Here is a 21,250-nt window from a genome sequence, read left to right on the forward strand (position 1 = left end):
AAATCTCACCTGTTTGTTTAAAATGTATGTATGTTTGCATGTATGTTTGTATGTCTGCCTAAAACTTGCAAGAGAGGCGACGGATTTTTACGAGATCAGAATCGTTTTGAAGACCGACCCTTCGGACGACAAATATAAAAAAATTGGCTAAAAACATTAATTCCTTCACCCTCAAGTGGGCACTTTTCTACAAAGTGGAGTTGGGGTTTTTTTTTTGCCATATTTTTGGATATCATCCCCTCTTTTTGATTGACTAGCCTTAATTTAAACCTTCGCCAATTCTGGTTTGATGATGGATGCAATGGCAAAGACATCAGGTTTTTTTGCTTTTTTTCAGGTTCTTTTCCTCCTTCATGGTACTGCCTGCCTGCCACTTTTTTTTTTTTGTTCAACACACACCTCCAAACACCCGGGAAACGCCAGGCACCCAGGCGAATTATTTATAATAGAAAGGGCAAACGTTTGTATGTATGTCTTGCAAAAAAACTTGAAAAATACTCAACAAAGATATTAAGCATTTTTTTTTAAAATATTATTTATCTACATCCAAATGAAATATGGGCGATTCTCTCAGTCAAACGATCTTTGAGGTGAATATGCTACTTAAGTATATTTATTGTTTAAAAAAATCAACAAGAAATCTACATAAGTATTCTTTTTTTTAAATATGCTTAATTTCTGAAAAGAAAAAATGCAAATGTATATAAAATGCGAAATGATATCACTGTTAGGAAAAAGACTACAAGAAAGGAAATGATCACGTGAGCGACGTCACAGACGTAACGAGAAGTCATGAGCGATGCGAGAATGAGAAAAAAAATGTCGTTGTTACAACGGGAAAACGTGAATTGAAGTTCTTTCTTATTTTTTGTCTACTTTACGACTAAGGCTATGTGTTGGGTAACATTCCAATAATATCTGGTTCTGGATATGACCTTAAACTATATCCGTGTTGAGGCCCCAGCTTGCGGGCTTTGGGGAGTGTGGAGCAACCCTTTAATTGCTATTGCTCCCAGGTCCACTCTGACCAGTAGTACCTGTTAGGGTCCCAACTGTGGGTTAAATGGAAACTGGCTTGAAATATATATATTCTATTAAAAAGTTTTCTTCAAAATTACTGGATTCGGCATTAAATAACCTGAAAAGTGTTGATATGCCGTAAAACAAAACCAACCAACCAACCATAGATAGATGGAGAGACACATTGATAGATAAACATGGGAAAGATAACATATATATATATATATATATATATATATATATATATATATATATATAAAATAAAATTACAATTAAAATTACCAAAATGATCCAAGATGGTAAAACTCAAGTATATTATAAATATTAAAGAATCAATATTTATAAAATTATCTCAGCCAGATGTAAAAGCTTGATAAAACCAAATAGGAGATAGAGCTTATAATATGAGCAAACAGATAGAGGTTAGAATAGCCCATTATATACAAAGGGGAATATCACCAGAATAGTAATATCATATCATAACCAACCAATAATATCTAAGACTTAGAAAAAAAAAACAATTATTCTTTAAGAAGTTAGATGGTTGAAAGACACAACTCAGTAATTATTGGAACCAAAATATATTGAACAATAAAAACTAATACAGCAAATGAAGGGTGTCAGTATACATCAGTCCAACTGCCACAGGTGTATGAATCGAGCATAACCGCCAAGAGACAAATTCTCCTGGTTTTTAGACAGAGTGGAACCATAAACTTTTCTCCCCAGAAAAGACAACATATCCATTTCCGTTTGATGAAACCCGGTTTTCTTTTTTTTATTGTTGTAGACCATCTACTAATGGACCAGTTGTGTACAAATCCCAAGAGCAATAGGAGCCTTCTATCATCTCTAAAAGTGACACAATGTTCAACGAGTGAGATCGGAGATGTGCCGCTGTACAACTCATGCTCTCTACTGATCCAAATTATAACAGGACCATTGCCAGCACCCGCAAAATGCATCACTGGATTGCCATGAATAACAGGGATGTGCCCAGGGTGATGAAAACAAAGTTTCCTGCCATGTTATTATGGTCTTTGGTATGGTTTCAAGTGAGGGCCACATCATGCCAGATCACATCTTCGAATTCAGCTTGAAAGCCAACACCAAAGTGTACCTAGATGTGCTGAAGAGCGTAGTGATCCCCTAGTGCAATCAGGTGGCGGCTGGCAGACCCTGGGTGTCGCAGTAGTCTGTCTAAACTGTACGAACGAACTGACTAAACCAAGATGGCAGACTCCTATTTATATCACCACAAGCAAGGGAGGTAACCATGTAACTGAAGCAAGGGAGGTAACCAATGTCTACATTAACATTGCTGCTGTCCTCAAGTGAATAATTTATTTCTGATTTAACAAGTCCCTTAGAAGCTCAGACGAAGCTCCTGCCTTGGTCAAACAATCAGAGACCTGATCACAACCCTTGATCCATTCTATCTGTATCTCTCCTCTACTCTTCATTTCCTTCAGCCTTGCTACATCTATTCTCAATCGTCGATCACTTACCAGATTGTTGGAATTCAATGTCTCCACAAGTGATGCATTATCTGTCTTGCAGAGAACGTCTGGCAATTTAGATAACTGAAATACCTCTTGTATCATAACCGCAGTCAAAACACCAGCATCAGCTCCCTCATTCAGAGCAAGAGTCTCTGAGGCCAATGGGCTTTTTGTCACTCTGTCCAATTTCTTTGACGCCCAACACATGGGGGCCATTTTGTCAGTACTTCCTCCAATAAAGACAACAAAACCACCCTGTGAAGATCCATCTTCCAGACTGGCATAAGAGGCATCAGTATAACACAAAATGTGTAAATCTGAGGGCTTTCCCAATTTTGGAAATGTTATAGAACCCTTCTTGGATTTCAATTTTGATAAGGCTTTATTCGCCTCAAATAAGGCTTTTACTTTGGGATGCTTTCCAGTGTTGCTCATTTTACACACATCAAAAGCTATATCAGGGCGTGTTTGAGTTGAAACCCACATCATCTGACCTGCAAGTCTCTTCAACTCATGCTTTTCTTCTTCATCCAGTTCATCATTTTTCCTCAGTATCCTCCCTTTGCTTATTTCTATTGGAGATATGGAAGATACATATAGATCTTGTTCTACAGTGATCCCATTTTCCTGTTGATTAACATTCAGTCCAACATATTTGAATGTTCCACTTTCATGAGATCCCACCTTAAATTTTTCTTTCAATGTTGCAATCACATCCCTTTCAAACTCTGTGTTTCCACAGAAAACAAAATCATCCACGTGCATAGCAAGAATTCCAGTCAAATTTCCTTTAATATCATGCCACAAAAACAATGCATTATCATAAGCACTTGCTACTCCTTTTAATTCAATCAAAGCCTGAATAACTCTCTTGTACCATGCCCGTGGAGCATCATTCAATCCATAGATGCATCTTTTTAATTTCCACACTTGAGATTTAAGACAAACATCAGATGGTGGCCTCAGGTACACATCTCTCTCTAAAATACCACCTTGCAAAAAGGCTGAGGTAAAATCTATGGTCTGCAGCATCCAATTCTTTATTGATGCGGTTAGCATGACCATTCGCATAGCTTCACGGCTACATGTTGGGGAGTCCGTTTTCAGATTACTATTTTCTTCATAGCCTCGTGCTACAAGGCGAGCTTTCATTGTTTTCTGATTATCCTTGAATTTTTCAGTAATCACCCATCTTGTGGATATTGTTTTTTGACCTGTGTATGGCACACATTCAAATACTTCATAGGTGTTCATGTTTTTTATTTCTTTATGCTTGGCATCCATTACAGCTTTCGACTGCTCTTGTTCAGCGGTGAGCAGGACTACATTTTCCTGTTCAGTATATTGGGGCACTTCTCTCCAATGATCAATATGATTCCAGTTGATACAAACTTGATCCTCGTTTTCATCCTCAGGTTCTATATTGATCCAATGACTATATTTGCCAGTTGATTTAGGCTGTACTGACATAACCTTTCCTTTCTTCCACTCCCCACTTCCATTTATTTTATAAGTTATGGTCTTATTTCGGCCAGGTTTTTCAGTCTTATCTCTTAAACTGGTAGAACTATCAACAACTTCTTCTCTGTCTATATCTTCACTTTCTACCACTTGATTCTGCAACTCCTCCTCCTCAACTGAAAGGTATTCATTCTTCCCTTCTGTAGTGTTTCCCAGCATTTCAGCTTTTTTGTTCTTTTTTCGTTGTTTTTATTCACTTTCATCAATTGGCACGGATGCATCCTATAAAATGCTCCGCCATGTCTGATTAAGACAAACTGGCCTTCTCTGCCTAACACTTTTGCTGGACCACGCCATCCTTTAAAACCCTGCCTCCGATAATAGATTTGGTCTCCGGTAGCATAATCTTCATCAGCATAAGTTCTGACATTAGACCTGAGAGCTCTCCTAATTCTCTCACTGGACTCAGCTTCCAAAAAGTTTCTCCTTGCACTATGGAGAGCATTTAAATTTTTTCTCACCATGTCACTTGTAGTAGAGGACTCCATAGCAGGTAACTGGTCTGTCAGAATTGAGGGTGTATTTACATTGAAACCGAATACAAGTTCATTTGGACTGTGTCCAGAGTAATTGAGGAGGGCATTTTTTGCACAAATAGCCCATGCCAAGGCAATTTCAGGTTCACACTTCTCATCGTCAATTGTTTTTTTCATTGCCTCAGCAACTATCAAATTATGACGTTCTACAGTACCGTTGCTGAATGGACTTTCTGCGGCAGTAGTACAGGTCTCTATGTTGAGTTTTTCATTCATCTGTCTATAGTGTTCGTTGTTGAATTCACCCCCATTATCACTCAGAAAACGAACAGGAGATCCGAAATAGGTAATCCACATCATAAAGATGTTTTTGATGATCTCCTCCTTCTTCTTTGTTTTGATCAATGTTGCCGCTGAATACCTGGTAGCGGCATCAATGAGATGTAGTATCCACACCTCATTGTGGATGAACTCTTTCAAATCCATGCAAACTGTGTGATTAAATCTATTGCCAAGAGGCAATCCCACAACCGGTCGCAGTGGAGCTTTTTTAAATCTAAGGCAAATTTGACAGTTTTCACAAACCTCCTCAATCGCCTTTATAAATTCCTTGTCATTGAATTTGCCACTTTTTTTAACCAAGGAAACAAGTTTTTCCTTCGAGGCATGAGCAAACTGTCGATGAAGTTTTTCTGCTTTTTTTTTTTTCTGTGAAAGAACACTGACCAAAATTCTGAACATGTAATACAATGTTCTTAGTACCACTATGATCCAACAACTTATTTGTTAAGGGAAGACAATAGTGCCCTGAAGTTGTGGTCTTTAGTTCAATACATTTATCAAAAATCCAGCACATATCTTTCCGGAAATCTAGCACTATTCCTGCTGTCTTCATTGATTTGTGACTTAATAGAAGAGGCAAGTCGTTTTTCACAATATCTGCTTCGATATAAACTCTTATACCTCCGAGTGTAACCGGAAATTTAGCAACTTTAATTGCTGTGACAGCCACTCCATCACCAAAACAAAAACTCCGGTCTGAGTTCGTATACTTCACTAGTTGCAGGTCACTTTCATTTAAAGTATCTAAATAAACATCAAGCCACACTTCGACAGCCAGTGTGCGAGTACAAGCAGAATCCAAGACTGCCATTCCAAATGTTTCCTTTACAAGATTTGAGATTTTTTCATTTGTACTGTTCAAATAAATATTTTCTTGAATGAACAACGTAATGTGTATTTGTTCTGTCGCTTCCGTAAACCTGGGCGTATTTCTAGGACACTCTCTAATTAGATGGTTCGGAGACTGACATTTGTAACACAACAACACATTTCCACTTCGGTCACATGGATTAGATTGTCCTCGACGAAAACGCCTTTTGTTGTTACCCGGTTTAGAATAATTATAGTTGACGATTTCGGGCTCTGATTTCACTGCCGGTACATTTTCATCACAGTAAATGTCACCAAATACTTTCTTTATCGATTCCTTCATGTTTTGATACGTCAAAACAGAACACGTTGTCCGCGCTAATTTTTCGTTCTCTTCCGATATGTTAACCGCGTTCAAAACAAGAAAAGCTTGCACTCCTTCCGGTAGAATAATGTAGAATTTTTTTAATCTTTGGTACAAAAACTCATAACGAACAAGAAAGTCATTTATACTGGTACCTGACGATCTTTTATAAGTGTAAAATTCCTTAAAAGTCATGTAAGCGCGCGTGTGCTCATCCTTTAAATATATGTCATCCAGTTTCTTTATTAAGATCTTCACGCCATCTCGTCCGCCGATGTCACTTGTTGGCAATTCACGGACACATTCTCTAATATTCGGTGGTAGCGTCAAAAACACTGCTGGCCCTTTTTTTTCCTCAGAAAGATCCGTGAACAACGACCACATTTCAACGTCTTGTTTCCAGTTCTCGTAAACATCCTCCCCCTCCAACAATGGAGGTTGTTTGTTCGAAGTTGCCATATCCGATATCCGATCTGTCTAGTGCTACAGACAAGCTGTACAAAAAAAAAAATTTTTTTTTTTTTTTTTTTTTTTTCGTTTTGTCGCACACAGAGGGATATCTCTGCTACCATTTGTTGAGACACTTGTAGTCTGTCTAAACTGTACGAACGAACTGACTAAACTAAGATGGCCGACTCCTATTTATATCACCACAAGCAAGGGAGGTAACCATGTAACTGAAGCAAGGGAGGTAACCAATGTCTACATTAACAGGACGTGGCGCCTGTCCACAAGTCCAAAGAGATCCAGGCTTGGCTTCAGAAGGAGTACTATGATTTTGTACCTTTCTCTTACTAGCCCTTCTTCCCCCTCAACCTGAACCTGCTGGACTACTTTGTTTGGTCATACATCAAGAATATCAACAACAGCTGGGATGCTGAGCAGGTGGATCGCAAAAAATTGAAGCTTGAAGCCATCGACGACAGACAGATAGGGTCAGTTTTAATAAGCTCCTCCACTTTTAAAATAAAAGAATTATATTTTTATAAAAAAATGCTTTTGTTCATTATTTATACAAGCGTTCTATCTGCAGAAACAGCATTCATTTCATTAAAGGTCCCTGCCTGCGATTAACAATGATGGAAATGTTGCCCGTAAAGACGACCAAACCCGCACCAGCCGATACATAGCTGATTATAGCCGACGCCATATCGACCCCTTGATGTAAGAGGATATGCCTATCATTTCATTGGCTTTATTGCCCCGGGCTGCTGGTGCTATGCCAGGATTGAACAACCGTTCTGGAAACATTCACAAGAAACGGACAAATCAAGAAACTCTCCCCGGGGAAACGATAGTTCTACATTCTTTCTTTTATGGTGACTCGAGTTGTGTGTGTGTGTGTGTGTGTGTGTGTGTGTCTAGAAAGAGAAATGGGTTGGATGGAGAAGGATGAGGGGTACGTTAGAGTTAGGGCGGGGGTTAGGAGAGGGAAACGAGGGGGAAGAAATAGAAATAGGGATAGGAATTACGTTACACTTCTGCCGTCTATAAAAAAATAATGAAGTACGAAAAATGCTATTGATGGTTATCTAGTAGCGTTGATTGCGTAAGATTTTACTAATTTTGAAATTGTTTTAAAAATCAAATAAGGCATCATAATTAAAATCCTATCATCGCCATCGACTTCAAAAACTGACATTTGTTAAATTTTTTAAAACACTATTTAGAGAGCTTTCACAATCACCGTCATTGTGCTAAGGGGGATAACTCCATTTTATTAATAGATTCGTTCAGTTTTGCATACAAGAATTTAGGACCCTAATTGCAGAAGAATTTTTTTTTTTTTTTTTGACTATCTTTTTGCGATTTTTTTATTAATCAAGAAAATACAACTTCGAGGAATTGTAAAAACAAAAAGATGCGACTATTTAAAAACGTGATGATAATTGCCAAGGAATTGTAATATTTATTAAACAAGGGCGACTACTTATTAAGAATTTGAGTGGCACATCCAATTACTGTAATTATGTAATAAAGTTTTTATAAAATTAATAACAAAAATTGAAAAATGCGACAATATTGTAATTTTTTATTAAACAAAGCATTCGAGTAATTGCAAGAGAAAATGATTTTTTTATCTACTTTTTTTAATATTTATTTATTTGTTTTTTTAATATTTATTTATTTGCTTATTTAATATTTATTTATTTGTTTATTTATTTGTCTATTTTTTTTATCCAATCTTCACCCCAAACAAGGCAAGTGCCACTTTGAAGTAGGGGGCTACTATCGGGGACAATTTGCGGGGGCATTATGAAGGGAGATGAGTAGAAAGATGTTTGTTCACATTACACTTGAACTTCTGCATATCAGTGCAGTTGGGAATGCAGAATCCCGGAAGGGAGTTCCAAAGACTTGTAGTTCTGGGGAAGAAACTATTGGAGTAAAAGGCTTTCTTACACCTAGGGATCTCTACTGTAAAGGGGTAGGACTTAGCTGCTTGTCGGGTCCGTCGGGGGTAGTCACGTCGAGGAGGTACAAGTGCTTGCAGTTCGTCAGAGCATTCAACATTAAAGTATTTGTAGAAGAGGCAGAGTGATGCAACATTTCATCGAGGGGACAGAGGCTGAAGCTTAGATGACAGTTCAGGACCTATCAGGTTGGCAACTCTCTTTTGAACTCTGTCAAGGAGTGAGAGTGAGAGACTAGTAGCAGATGCACCAGCCCAAATGTGACAACAGTACTCCATACATGGGCGAATGGTGGCCTTATAGAGGTACAGGATACTTTCAGGCGTAAGTAATTTTCTAGCACGGTAGAGAGAGCCCACCTTCTTTGCAGCAGCCTTGGCAATGCTCTCAATGTATATATTCCAGTTCATGTTCCCTGTGAACGTTAGGCCGAGGCGTTTAAAGGAAGTACTTTCAGGCAGTGTATTCTTAGCCATTGCTATTGGTGGTAGAAAAGGTTTCTTGTAGTTATTGAAGGAAACACGCTTAGTCTTAGCAGCATTGAATGTTACCATCCATTTATGTCCCCATTCCACTACAGATTGAAGATAATCCTCTAGTGATTCTGCCATTTCCTTAGATATGTGTTGATTTGTTTTCCCCTCATGCCTGTTATAGAGGGTGATGTCATCGGCAAATATACCCATCTCCGAAACAATTTTATCAGGGAGGTCATTTATGAATATCAGGAACAATAAAGGTCCAAAGATAGACCCCTGGGGTACTCCAGCATTTATATCATTATTTATTTGGGGACTATTATCCTTATCTTCAGAGGTGTTGTTTCACAACATTTCGGCCAACTCATCCTCTGGCCTTCTTTAGATGATTAACCACAACGAGATAGGAATGCTGAGTTTCTAAACTACATCCTCAGTAATTACTTTTAGTTGATGCAGAAGTTGATACAGAAATTGAGACATGTGCATGCGAGTATTACGTTTTTTCTAAACAGTTCACTTCTTCTAAGTAAAAAAAAATACTTGAGCTGAGATCGAAACCAAAACATAAAGATAGTGAGTCAAATACGATAACCATTAGACCAGCTTGCCAGCATATTTAAGCATCCGATGATGATCTCCAAGTACCAATTTTTCAGTTTTGATCCCTTAGTAGCCCTTTTTTTTTTCGAATGAAAACCAATTAAAAAGTTTTCTACATATTTGAATATCCTATATACCAAATTTCAAGTTTGTAAATCAAAAATTTGTTAAGTATATAGGTTGAGAAGTATCTCTCTACACACACACACACACTTTCCCTTTTATAAATAGATTAGCCTGGGTGCCCGGTGTTGCCTGAGTGTTTGGAGGTGTGTGTTGAGAAAAAAAAAAAGTGGTAGTAGGCAGACAGGCTAAAACCCATACCATGAAGGAGGAAAAGAATGTGAAAAAAAAAAGTAACGTTTTTGCTCTTGCGCCCATCACCGAACCGGAAGTGAAGTAGGTTTAAATTAAGACTAGTCAATCGAAAAGAGGGGAATAACTTTCGAAAATATCGACGAAAAAAAGCGACCCCTCCCTGTAGAAAAGTGCCCAGTTGAGGGTGAAGCAATTAATGTTTTTGGCTAATTTTTCGATATTTGTCATCCGAAGGGTCAAACTTCAAAATGATACCCATTTTTGGAAAATCTGTCGCCTCTGCCAAAATATTTTGCGAGATATACAAACATACATACATACATACATGCATGCAAACATACATACATACAAACATACATACATACATACATACATACATGCATACATTTAAACAGACAGGTGAGATTTTTTTTATAGGTAACAAAAATATAAGCTTTAAGATTACAAAAAAAATATTGATTGATAATTGCAAAGGAATTGATTTTTAAAAAAAAGTTGCAACTTTTTGTTAATGTATTAATTTAAGTTAGGGTTTATTAAAGGAGACTGCCGTGACGTTTTCTATTTTGCCTTAAATTAAACTATTTGAGTAGAAGGCTTTCTGGCATCTAGGGATTTCTACTGTGTAGTCGTGTGATTTTATTGCTCGTTGGGTTTGTTGGGGGGATGCAAGGGCTTGTAGTTCGTTGGAGAATCTACCATTGAAATACTTGTAAAACAGGCAGAGGGAAGCAACATTTTGTCGATGCGACACAGGTTGAAGCTTAGCTGACAGTCCGAGATCTATAAGGTTGGCGACTAGTAAAAAAAGTTGTAAAAAAGGAGTCAAAAAAAAAAAAAAAAAAAAATCGAAATTCATCTACATTTCCTTCCTTTTTTTGTAATTAACGTTTTTGAAATGTTAAATGTTTTAGCGTCTCAAATTCTTGTAAGAAAGATTAAATGAGTTTTTTTTTTTAGTAAAATAGAGTTATCTCCATTGAAACAATGACGACCAATGCAAACATACCCTATTTAGTTAACATGTATTTTCATGTAGGCAAACAATTGTTGACCTTTCACAGAGTCCTGCTACTAAACAGGATAAAAAGGGACTGCCGTACCTGGAGTATAAGGAATATAAACACTGCTTGACTGAAGTTCCCAGAAGATGCCCCGGCCTGCATGCCGTGTCGCTTCACTTCCGTGTTTTATTACTCGTTGCAAAGCTGAAAAAAAAAAAAAAAAATGGAAAAAAGAAAAATTAAATTTTAAAATTATTAAAGAATAAAAGATAAATTTTCACCTGGTTTCCACCTTAGCATTTTCCTTTAAGAAGACGACTTTTCCAGGTTTTCAGGTATGCTGAAAACGAATATCGCATTTAACTTTTCCGCAAATAAGAAGTTTTCCGGATATAAGTTATGTCGCTTCTGATGTTATTGCTGGTGGCCATCTTCGTACATGCAAGCAACCAAAAAACTGCATGCAAGCTCGCACGTACCAAGACATCCACGAGCAGTAATATAAAAAATGACATTGCTCAATATCCAGAAAACTACTTATTTGCGGAAAAAAGTCGTCTTTTTAAAGGAAAATGTTAAAGTGGAAAACAGGTACAATTTACTGAATACTTTTCTGTCAAAATAATTATTTAATACTAGCGGGGGTACCCGGCGTTGCCCGAGTGTTTGTTTCCGGGATGGGGGGGGGGGAGTTTTAAAAAATGTTATGGCAGGTAAGTAGGAAGGATCAAACCCGGAGTCATGAGTAAAAGTAGGAAAATAAAGTGTGAAAAAAAACAAAAAAAAAACATCTGCAACGTTAACAGTTCGGCCATCAAGAAAAGTCCATTCCAGTTGTTTAGGAAAAAAAAAAAAAAAAAAAAAAAACGACTACGGTAGGTCGGCGCGAACGTGAAAATATAATGTGAATTGTCCAGCACGCTAACCACTACGCCACAGAGCACTGCAGCTTAGTTTAGTGATTTTAAATAACTTCACATGAAAGAACTACGAAGCCAAACCGGTGTTCTCTTCTCAACTGTTCCTTGTGAACGATCCCACAACGGTGTTAAGTGGTGGCAGGGGGAGGAGGAATTTATTAGAGAGAAAATATTTTACCCCTTCCATTGATCTTAACCGATTTTGGCCGTGACTTCTCAGCAGAAAAAGTATAGAAATCTAAGATTATCGAGAAATTTGAGAAATAATAAGCCTATAAGACACCTCAGATATTGTTCTGCCGTTTGTGCATATTATATTTGCATGAAATATCTTGATTTTTAATCCTATTAAGGTCAAAATCCGACGGGAAAAAATGAGTTCATTTTATTTATATAGAGATATAGTATATATATATACTAGCAGGCTGCCCGACATTGCCCGGTCGTAAAATATGCTTAAATATGATATTTTAATTAATGCAGATTTTGTATTTATTATTATTTTAGACCCAATATATATTGTAATGATTTAAAAAAAATTTTTTAAAAATGACTCGTGTGCTACCACTGAGAATCGAAACCAAAACGTTTAGCTCACGATTTACTTTTTTCTTTGATGTTAATGCTTGAGCTATGAAGACATGTTTCCTGCAAGGTTAAAAATTAAAACATGAACTAGTAACTATTACGTTACGCATGCATATTCATAATGCCGTCGTTCGACCTTCACCTGGCAAATTCCATTTTTTTAATTTACATACTTTTGTACCAATTTTCCCCAGCTAAAACCCAAATATAAAGTTTCAAATGGGTTCGAATACCCTATATATTAAGTTTCATATCTGCAGACCATAAACTGACAGAGGAGTTTGGTAGGTAAATTTTTTTAAACAAATATATATGCGCATACATAAATATATATATAGTAAGAGATTCATGTTTACTATAAGCTTTTTACGCAAATATTACACAAGTATAAATCATATAGAATATCTGCATGAATATAATTACATGTAATACTTAACTCTAGATGATCATCCCATGAAAAAACCGAAAAAAATAAATAGGGAATTAATTAAAATAAATGTTTAAAAGAATATGCAAATTAGCTAGATCTTTTGCAGATGAATGCAATTCTATGACCCATATATAACAAAGTTGTATTTCCTTTTTAAATAAATAGAAATAGAAAGGATTTTTAATATAAATATCAATACACAAAATAAAACAATATATATATATATATATATATATATATATAAGCAAATATTGCTAAAAATAACAGAAATCTTGTCTTAATTTTACTCTTTTTACGTTTTCGATTTTTCTTATCTGTTTTTTTTTTTATCAAGAAAAAAAGTTTGTTCCATATGTATCACGAACGTTTCCAATTCTTCGTCGGATCATCCCAAGGTGAAAAAAAAAAAAAACAAATGACCAAAAAAATTTAAGAAAAGAAGCGAATTTTAAAAGGTAGCTGTGAAACAGGTGCACGAACTCGGTTAGATGCCGAGAGAACGTTTTATCACTGTTCTAGGAAAGATGTTAGCAATTTTAAATTCCGTGGTCCGAAAATCGCAGAAAGAGGAATTGACGAAGAATCGAAAACGTTTGTGATACATATAGAAGATCGATCTCTCTCTCTCTCTCTCTCGCTCTCTCTCTCTCTCTCTATATATATATATATATAATTTTTTTTGTCTAACGCAAAAAAATTATAAGAAAAATCAAATAAATAAAGGTATAATTAAGCAGTATATTTCTGTGTGGTTTAAGGTGCATGTAGTTATAGTACTTTTTATATTGGCATAATCACATTGACACACCGGTTCTTGTCAGATCACCGAAGTTAAGCAATGTTGAGCCTGGCCATTACTAAAACGGGTGACCAATTTGGGAATTCCAGGCGCTGCATGTAGGAGGACGTCAACACCTCCCTGCAAGAGTTGCAAAAACCTAACATCGTCATCTCTCCTAACAGGGATACACATGCGACTGGGGATCGCTTGCGAATTTCATAGTCCCATGAAATTTCCTCCTTTGGAGGAAGCCAGTTAAACCCGATTAGGGTTAGTGCCAACCGACACACAGTCGCACACTAACATGTTTGTAGAGTAGTGTAATAATAACTAGTCCACACTATGCCCGGGGGGGGGGGGCTTAGGTGTTTGCCTACTTCTTGCCGATCGCTCTAATAAGGGATGTAACAAAATCCCAGCCACACCACACGACCTCAACTGGTAGGCTAAACTTGGCGGGGGGGGGGGAGTAACAGTTATGTCTCTCTGACGACAAGTTCCCAACGGTGTTTCCGGACAGAAGAAGCTCTCGTATATGGTTAAAGAAATTTAGATTACAATAAAATCTAATATATAAAAGGCTATATGTCTGTCTGTCTTCTTCAAAACTAAAAGTCGCAGAGCGGGGTTAGGAGCATCAAATGATTCAATTTTTTACGGACCGTTCTTTTATGGGTCTTTAGCTGGTTAAAATAGTTTTTAAGGGGACCAAAAAAAAAAAAAAAGGTCAAGATTAATAAAAATCGTTATACAGTTTTTAAATTCATCTTAGGTTATTTTTGATTGGTTCATATGTGTGTTACGTTGGTACAGTGGTAGTGTCGCCAGATTTGAATGAATAGTTTCGGTTTCGTTTATAGCTGATGGCACCCAAATGCTTTTTTTTTTTTACTTTTGAAATCACGACTCTATAATAATTTGTACGAAATCTTGATAAATTAAAATATCATATTTAAGCGTATTTTACGCCCCACTTCCTCCGTTAGTGTATTTATACAAAAATAAGTATATGCATAAGAATATGCGATTTTTTGTTTGTTTCCACGTTTGAACTTTCATTAAAAAATTGTTGTGCACGAAAAAAAAAAAAAAAAACGATAACTATCTCCAGACATAGCAATCTGATCATCTTAAGATTCCTTTTCCTTTTTCTTTTTTTAACTTTCTTTCTTTTTTTTTATCTCATATCAGTCGCTAGATAATCTAATTTATAAAACTCAGTATATCTGTCCGTCTGTCTGTCTCCATATTTTCAAACTCTATTTCTACTAAAACAAAAAGTCGCAGAGTGCGCTAGGAGCCTCAAATGATTGAATTTTTTATGGACCATTCTTTTATGAGTGTTTAACCAGTTAAAATAGTTTTTAAGGGGTCAAAAAAGGGTTAAAATCGAGCTGACCATCGCCTGTTATCGTAAAGCACCCATTTTCATCGCATGTCACCACCCGGTCGAGAAACGGATCGTTCTTGTTGCATAAAAGAAGGGAAGATGACACTTCATAATGGCGTTTCTTTTGGTTGTCGTTCAATTCGTGAGGCACCCATTTGTCAAGATTTTTTGTTTTTCCAATCTCTCTCAAATAGTTGGAAATCGTTGTATACGTTATGTCTAATTCAGAAGCAAGTTCTCCAACACTTCGACTAATGATCTTAATTGATTGTTGTCAACATCCGATGGCCAACCACTATGCGCACCATCTTCAAGACTATCGTCGCTGCCACGAAATTTCTTAAACCACCATTGTGCTGTGCGTTCAGTAGTGGTTCCTGAGCCAAACGCTTCATTGATATCGTGAGCTGTTTCAACAGCTTTTCGGCCTAGCTTGAATTGAAATAAGAAAATTGCGCAAATTTGCTTTTTTTTTTCCATCTTGCCTTCAACGTTCTAAAATGGTTGTAATTCAAACGATTCGGTGGAGTGAAAAAAAAAAAAGTTCTTTAAAATGACATCTAAAGTGAATGTATGATAACGAAAATACATCATTTGAAATCAAAATTAAAAATTCCGCAAAAACTTTCTTTGTAATGTAATAGTAATAAAAACGCACTCAATATCCTTAGTGTAGTAGATGTGTCCAAACGGAACTCATTTCTTCTATTTATTATTTGTAGACCCGGGCAAGAATTTGTTAACATTGAACTTGAAAACCACTCTGTTGTGTTTTGTATTATTTGGGTTCTTTAGAGTACAGTTCTCATCTTCAGTGTTATTCTCACATTTTGGTCGATGTAACCTCTGACCTTCTTCAAGTGCATTTTGTCGAACTGAGGAATCTTACTGCCAAACTCGGGAATCTGCACAGAATTTCAAATGGAACTTTTTGTGTAATCCACGGCTGTTGGCATGTTCTCGTTTCCTCATCTATGACTGGATACAAGACTTAAGGAATTCCCAATTGTATTCTTAGTATCGCCTGCACAGAGGAAGAGTGTCACTTGAAACTGAATTTTACTTAATACATTATATGTTACGCCCCATTATTTTGTCAAACTCGGGAATCCTTAAGTCGAACTCCAGAATCTGAAGGGATTTGAAGCAGAACCCTTTATTTAAATCCAAGACACACCTGAAGAAGGTCGGAGATTACATCAGTCGAAACGTTATGAGAATAATACTTAAGAAGAGTTGTGCAAATAAACCAAATTATAAATCCTAATCTCAGAAATTCAGAAACGTAACTATGTTGAAGTCTGCCGAGAAGCAACCCCATAGTATTGTGTTTAACCAAAACCTAGTTCTTGGGGGCAAAGGAAATTTCAGACAGAAAATAAGTAGATATCTAAAATCTAAAATAAAAAAAAAATTGAAATAATGCATAAGTAAAAACACTAATACGTATTATGAAATTAGTAAAAATTCCAAAAATCTCAAAAATTCCAAAAATCTCAAAAATCTCAAAAATTCCCAAAATACTTCAAAACATGATTGAGTAAAAGATCTGCTAGAACTATTAAAAAAAAAAAAAAAAAAAATCTATTTTTGATCAACCATTTTCTGATTTGAAACAGCGGAATTGAACTAAAAGCAAGGGAGGTAACGTAAACAAGTTCTTGATGAGCCGTTCCATATAAATTATCAAATTTACCAAATTTTCATTACTAATGATTACTCTATTGTCCAATTTCTACTGTACACTCTTCAACCCTTATCCTTGAGTGGCCTCTTGGCCTTGATAATGTGGTGATGCCTATGTAAAAAAAAAAGAAAAAAAAAAGATAAATAAAGTTGTAATACGGAATAGAAAAAACCTATTTTAAGAGACCTTTTTCAGAAAAAAATAGCTACAAATATCAAAAAAAGTATTAGGTTGTTGCAAAAATAATGCCATTTTTTAAGTTGAACGTCAAAAAACATTTTTGTGCTAACATAATAGCAATTTATTTAAATAACGAAATAAATAAAAAACATAACAAAACATAATAAATTCCACAGCCAAACAACGTCGCAGCCCATAAGAGCCATGACAGTCAACTAACTGGAAGTCTAAGACTCGAGTTTCGCCCTCATTTGGGCTCATCAGTTAGACACATCCAAACTCAGGATTCAAAACCCGAGCCTCTTGCATGCGAGGCAAGCACTCTACCAACTGAGCAAACGCCCCGCACACAAGAATTTCTATTAACCAACACAGATCAAGCAAACTGTTGTTTGGCTGTGGAATTTATTATATACAATCTCTCACATTCTGAAAATCCTCTCATAAGTTACTCGTTTGGTTAGCATTGCTGAATGGTATCGTCCTTTCGAGTTAAAACTCCTACTTGTGAGTCATCGGCTTGGGGTTATTAGCTGGTTGGATGACCGCGTCCCTTGTCGAGACGAAGTAGGTCCATTTCACAGTCCGATTTCGGCGCGGTTTGCTTGATCTGTGTTGGTTAATAGAAATTCTTGTGTGCGGGGCGTTTGCTCAGTTGTTAGAGTGCTTGCCTCACATGCAAGAAGCTCGGGTTTCGAATCCTGAGTTCGGATGTGTATAACTGATGAGCCCAAATGAGGGCGAAACTCGAGTCTTGGACTTCCGGTTCGGTGACTGTCATGGCTCTTGTGGGCTGCGACATTGTTTGGCTGTGGAATTTATTATACAAAAATCTCTCACATTTTGAAAATCATATATATATATATATATATATATATATATATATATATAATGATGATTGCAACATCTTGTCAGGCGAGTGCCACTCCTTCAGTCACTGAAAGTCCATGTGCCTGAAGATGACTTTTTAGTCCTACCAGCGACTTGCACATCCTCAGAAAGACATGACACTGAAGATGGTCTTTGGTATACATGCATATATATACATATATATCAACATACACACATATATACACATACATATATACATACACACACATATATACAGAAATACATACATAATACATACACATATACACATAGATACACACATATACATACACACATATATGCATACATATACATACACACATATGCATACATATACATATATATATACATACATACATACATACACACATATATACATGCATAAATACACATATACATGCATAAATACACATATACATGCATAAATACAATATATACACATATACATACATAAATATACATATATACACATATACATACATAAATATACATATATACATACATAAATATACATATATACACATATACATACATATATACACATATACATACATAAATATACATATATACACATATACATACATAAATATACATATATACATACATAAATATACATATATACACATATACATAAATATACATATATACACATATACATACATAAATACACATATATACACATATACATACATAAATATACATATATACACATATACATACATAAATATACATATATACACATATACATACATAAATATACACATATACACATATACATACATAAATATACACATATACATACACCTATATATACATGCATATACCTATACATACATACATACATACATACATATACATACATATATGCATATATACACATACATATACAGTAACATCCAAAACTAAGGGACAACATTTTAAAACCTAATATTTGTTAGAAATAACAACTGTAAAAAGCTGAAATTTTGACAACTGGTAGTCGTTATCATCCATAATAACATACTAAAATTTGAATCATTTGCAAAGGATAGAAAAAGAATTATAACAATTATTTATTTTCAAAATAAGAACGTCCAAAAGTAAGGGGCAAAATTGAGAAAAACAATGTAAACAGCCTAAAAAACAATAAAAATACATTTACAATCAATATTTAGTAAATGAGTTCTTGCTTTAAATGACAGCTGCACATCTTCGACTACAAGAACAAATCAGTTCTTGACAATCTTTGATACTAATTTTAGATCATTCTTTGTGAAGCTTCACCCACAAATCCTCCGTGTTAGTGGAATTTCTTTCCATAACTTTCACTCCTAAGGTTTTCCAAAGATTTTCTATTGGATTCAAGTCAGAACTTTGCGGTGGCCAATCCATAATTTCGAAATCTTGCTCGCTAAGGTAACTCTAATGAGTTACCTTTAGCGAGCCTTCTTTGCCTTGTGACATGGGGCATTATCTTGCATAAAGGTAGCCATATCGAAACCTTAATTCTGTATGATTGGCACAACATGATCTTGAACGTTTTTATGGATCTGCACATTTACACGATTTTGTAACCAGACCAGAGGCGTTGTACCTTAGTTAGAAAATATTCCAAATACCATGACGCTTCCGCCCCCAAACTTGACAGTTTTCTTAGTACATTTTGCACTTAATCTTTCAACAATACGTCTCTTTACATTGTTTTTTTTTCCATCATTTCCAAATAAATTAAACTTGCTTTCATCACTGAAAAATACTTTTGCCCAATTTTCATATGTCCAAATTACATATCTGTTTACAAACTCTAATCACTTCTTATTCTTCAAACTAACAAGTTGTGCCTTCCCTGGGGTCCGATTAAACAGCCCTATTTATTGCAGTCGTCGAGATACAGTCTGTCTTGACACATTAACACATGAGGTACTATTCATAACTCTTTTAATTTCTTTGCAAGACTTAAAACGGTTCTTTAATGACATATGCTGCATTATTCGATCTTCTCTTGCCAAAGTTTTGCGGGGTCTACCGGTTTTAAAAGCACTAACTATTTTGTCAGTATCATTGTAGGATTTAACAACCCTGCCTATATATAGTCATCCACATACAGTACTGTTTCGCTGTTTCACAGCTCATCAGTCCGGCTAGACAGGCAACATATACATATATACAAGCAAAAGTACCCGTCGTTGACTGGGTTCAAAAACAGCCTACAGAAAATGGACTCTGATTTATGAAATTATGATAGGTTATTAAAAGGAAGGGTTGTAAAGAGATAGCTTCGAATTTGAGGGTATCAAAAATAAAGCAAAATATGATGAAAGTAAAAATAAAATAGATAAAACCCATAATTTATTATACCATACCTGTTTACACTGAAACACTTATCACAATATTCTGTGGATCTATATTAAAAAACCTTGTTAAACTTTGTGACATATTTCCATTCTATGGAGGTCAGGTGCGAACGAACACCTCATAATTTTATTATACCATATTTCTTCAAACTGAAACATAATTATCAAAGTATACTTACGCAGATAGATATGAAAAGTCTTTATTAAAGTTTTCCCCTATTTCCATTCTATGGAGGCTAGGCGCAAACGCAGACCCCACAATTTTATTATACCATCCCTATTTAAGTTAAAACATACTTATCAAAGTATTCTTATGTACATCTATATGAAAAACACTTGTAAACGTTTAATTTTGAATTTTTTTTATTTCCATACTTTGTGGATCAGGCGCGAATGCAGACTCCACAATTTTAATGAACCACCGTTCTGCCAGATCAAACATATCCATTCCTGTGTCTCGATACATCTTCTATCATTATATGTAATCAGTTTTTTAAAATAGTCAACCATATACGAGCCTACTCGTGACCACACACATACAGACGTTCATATATATATATATATATATATATATATATATATATATATAGTCATCCACATATAGTACTGTTTCGCTGTTTCACAGCTCATCAGTGTGGCTAGACAGGCAACATTATATATATATATATATATATATATATATATATATATATACACACACACACACACACATGGTCTGGAGTTTGATTCCTAGAAAGGTCGCGCTCCAATGGAGAGGTGTGCTGTATGCAAGAACTGGGAAGAGAGAGAGAGAGAGAGTCTGTTGCTGGTTTCACGTTTTATATACTCGGTCATGTGACTGAGAGCTGGCTTCTGATTGGACAAGTCAAGAAGAAAGTGGATTTAAAATTTCCAGCTGCAAGAATTCACTCCTTTTGTGTTTGTTGCAATTTTCACCTGCTACAATTTTTAATTTTGTCGCTACGGTTCAAAACTCTCCCAGACCCCCCCCCCCCAACGCCGTTTGGTACCGTCACAAAGGAACAACCAAGCAAAAAGAAATAAAAATCCGGCTCATCACTTTTTTTTTTTTTAATCTAAACGAAATGCATTTATTTGTGGTTCTTCCAAAACAGCGCATTTCATTATTTTTTCAAAATCTTTTCGTACAAACACATGCTTTTTAAAAGTCCCTGTCTTCTCGCCACTTCACGCAGACACAACCAGTGCTTTCTCACA

At 35.7% G+C, this 21,250-nt stretch overlaps 1 protein-coding gene across 4 annotated transcripts in view; it reads right to left on the bottom strand.

Moving 5' to 3' along the window:
• LOC145259677 (uncharacterized) overlaps nt 1-21,250 on the bottom strand; it is a 184,486-nt gene that overhangs the window by 48,222 nt on the left and 115,014 nt on the right. For all 4 annotated transcript variants that reach the window (XM_080117337.1, XM_080117336.1, XM_080117338.1 and 1 more), the window contains exon 3: nt 10,953-11,057. In XM_080117337.1, coding sequence (XP_079973463.1) covers nt 10,953-11,057 — 105 coding nt within the window. The remainder of the gene's footprint in view (nt 1-10,952; nt 11,058-21,250) is intronic.

Source organism: Euprymna scolopes, chromosome 35, assembly GCF_053919585.1.
Source record: "Euprymna scolopes isolate OS-2025 chromosome 35, ASM5391958v1, whole genome shotgun sequence".
Lineage (NCBI taxonomy): Eukaryota > Metazoa > Mollusca > Cephalopoda > Sepiida > Sepiolidae > Euprymna > Euprymna scolopes.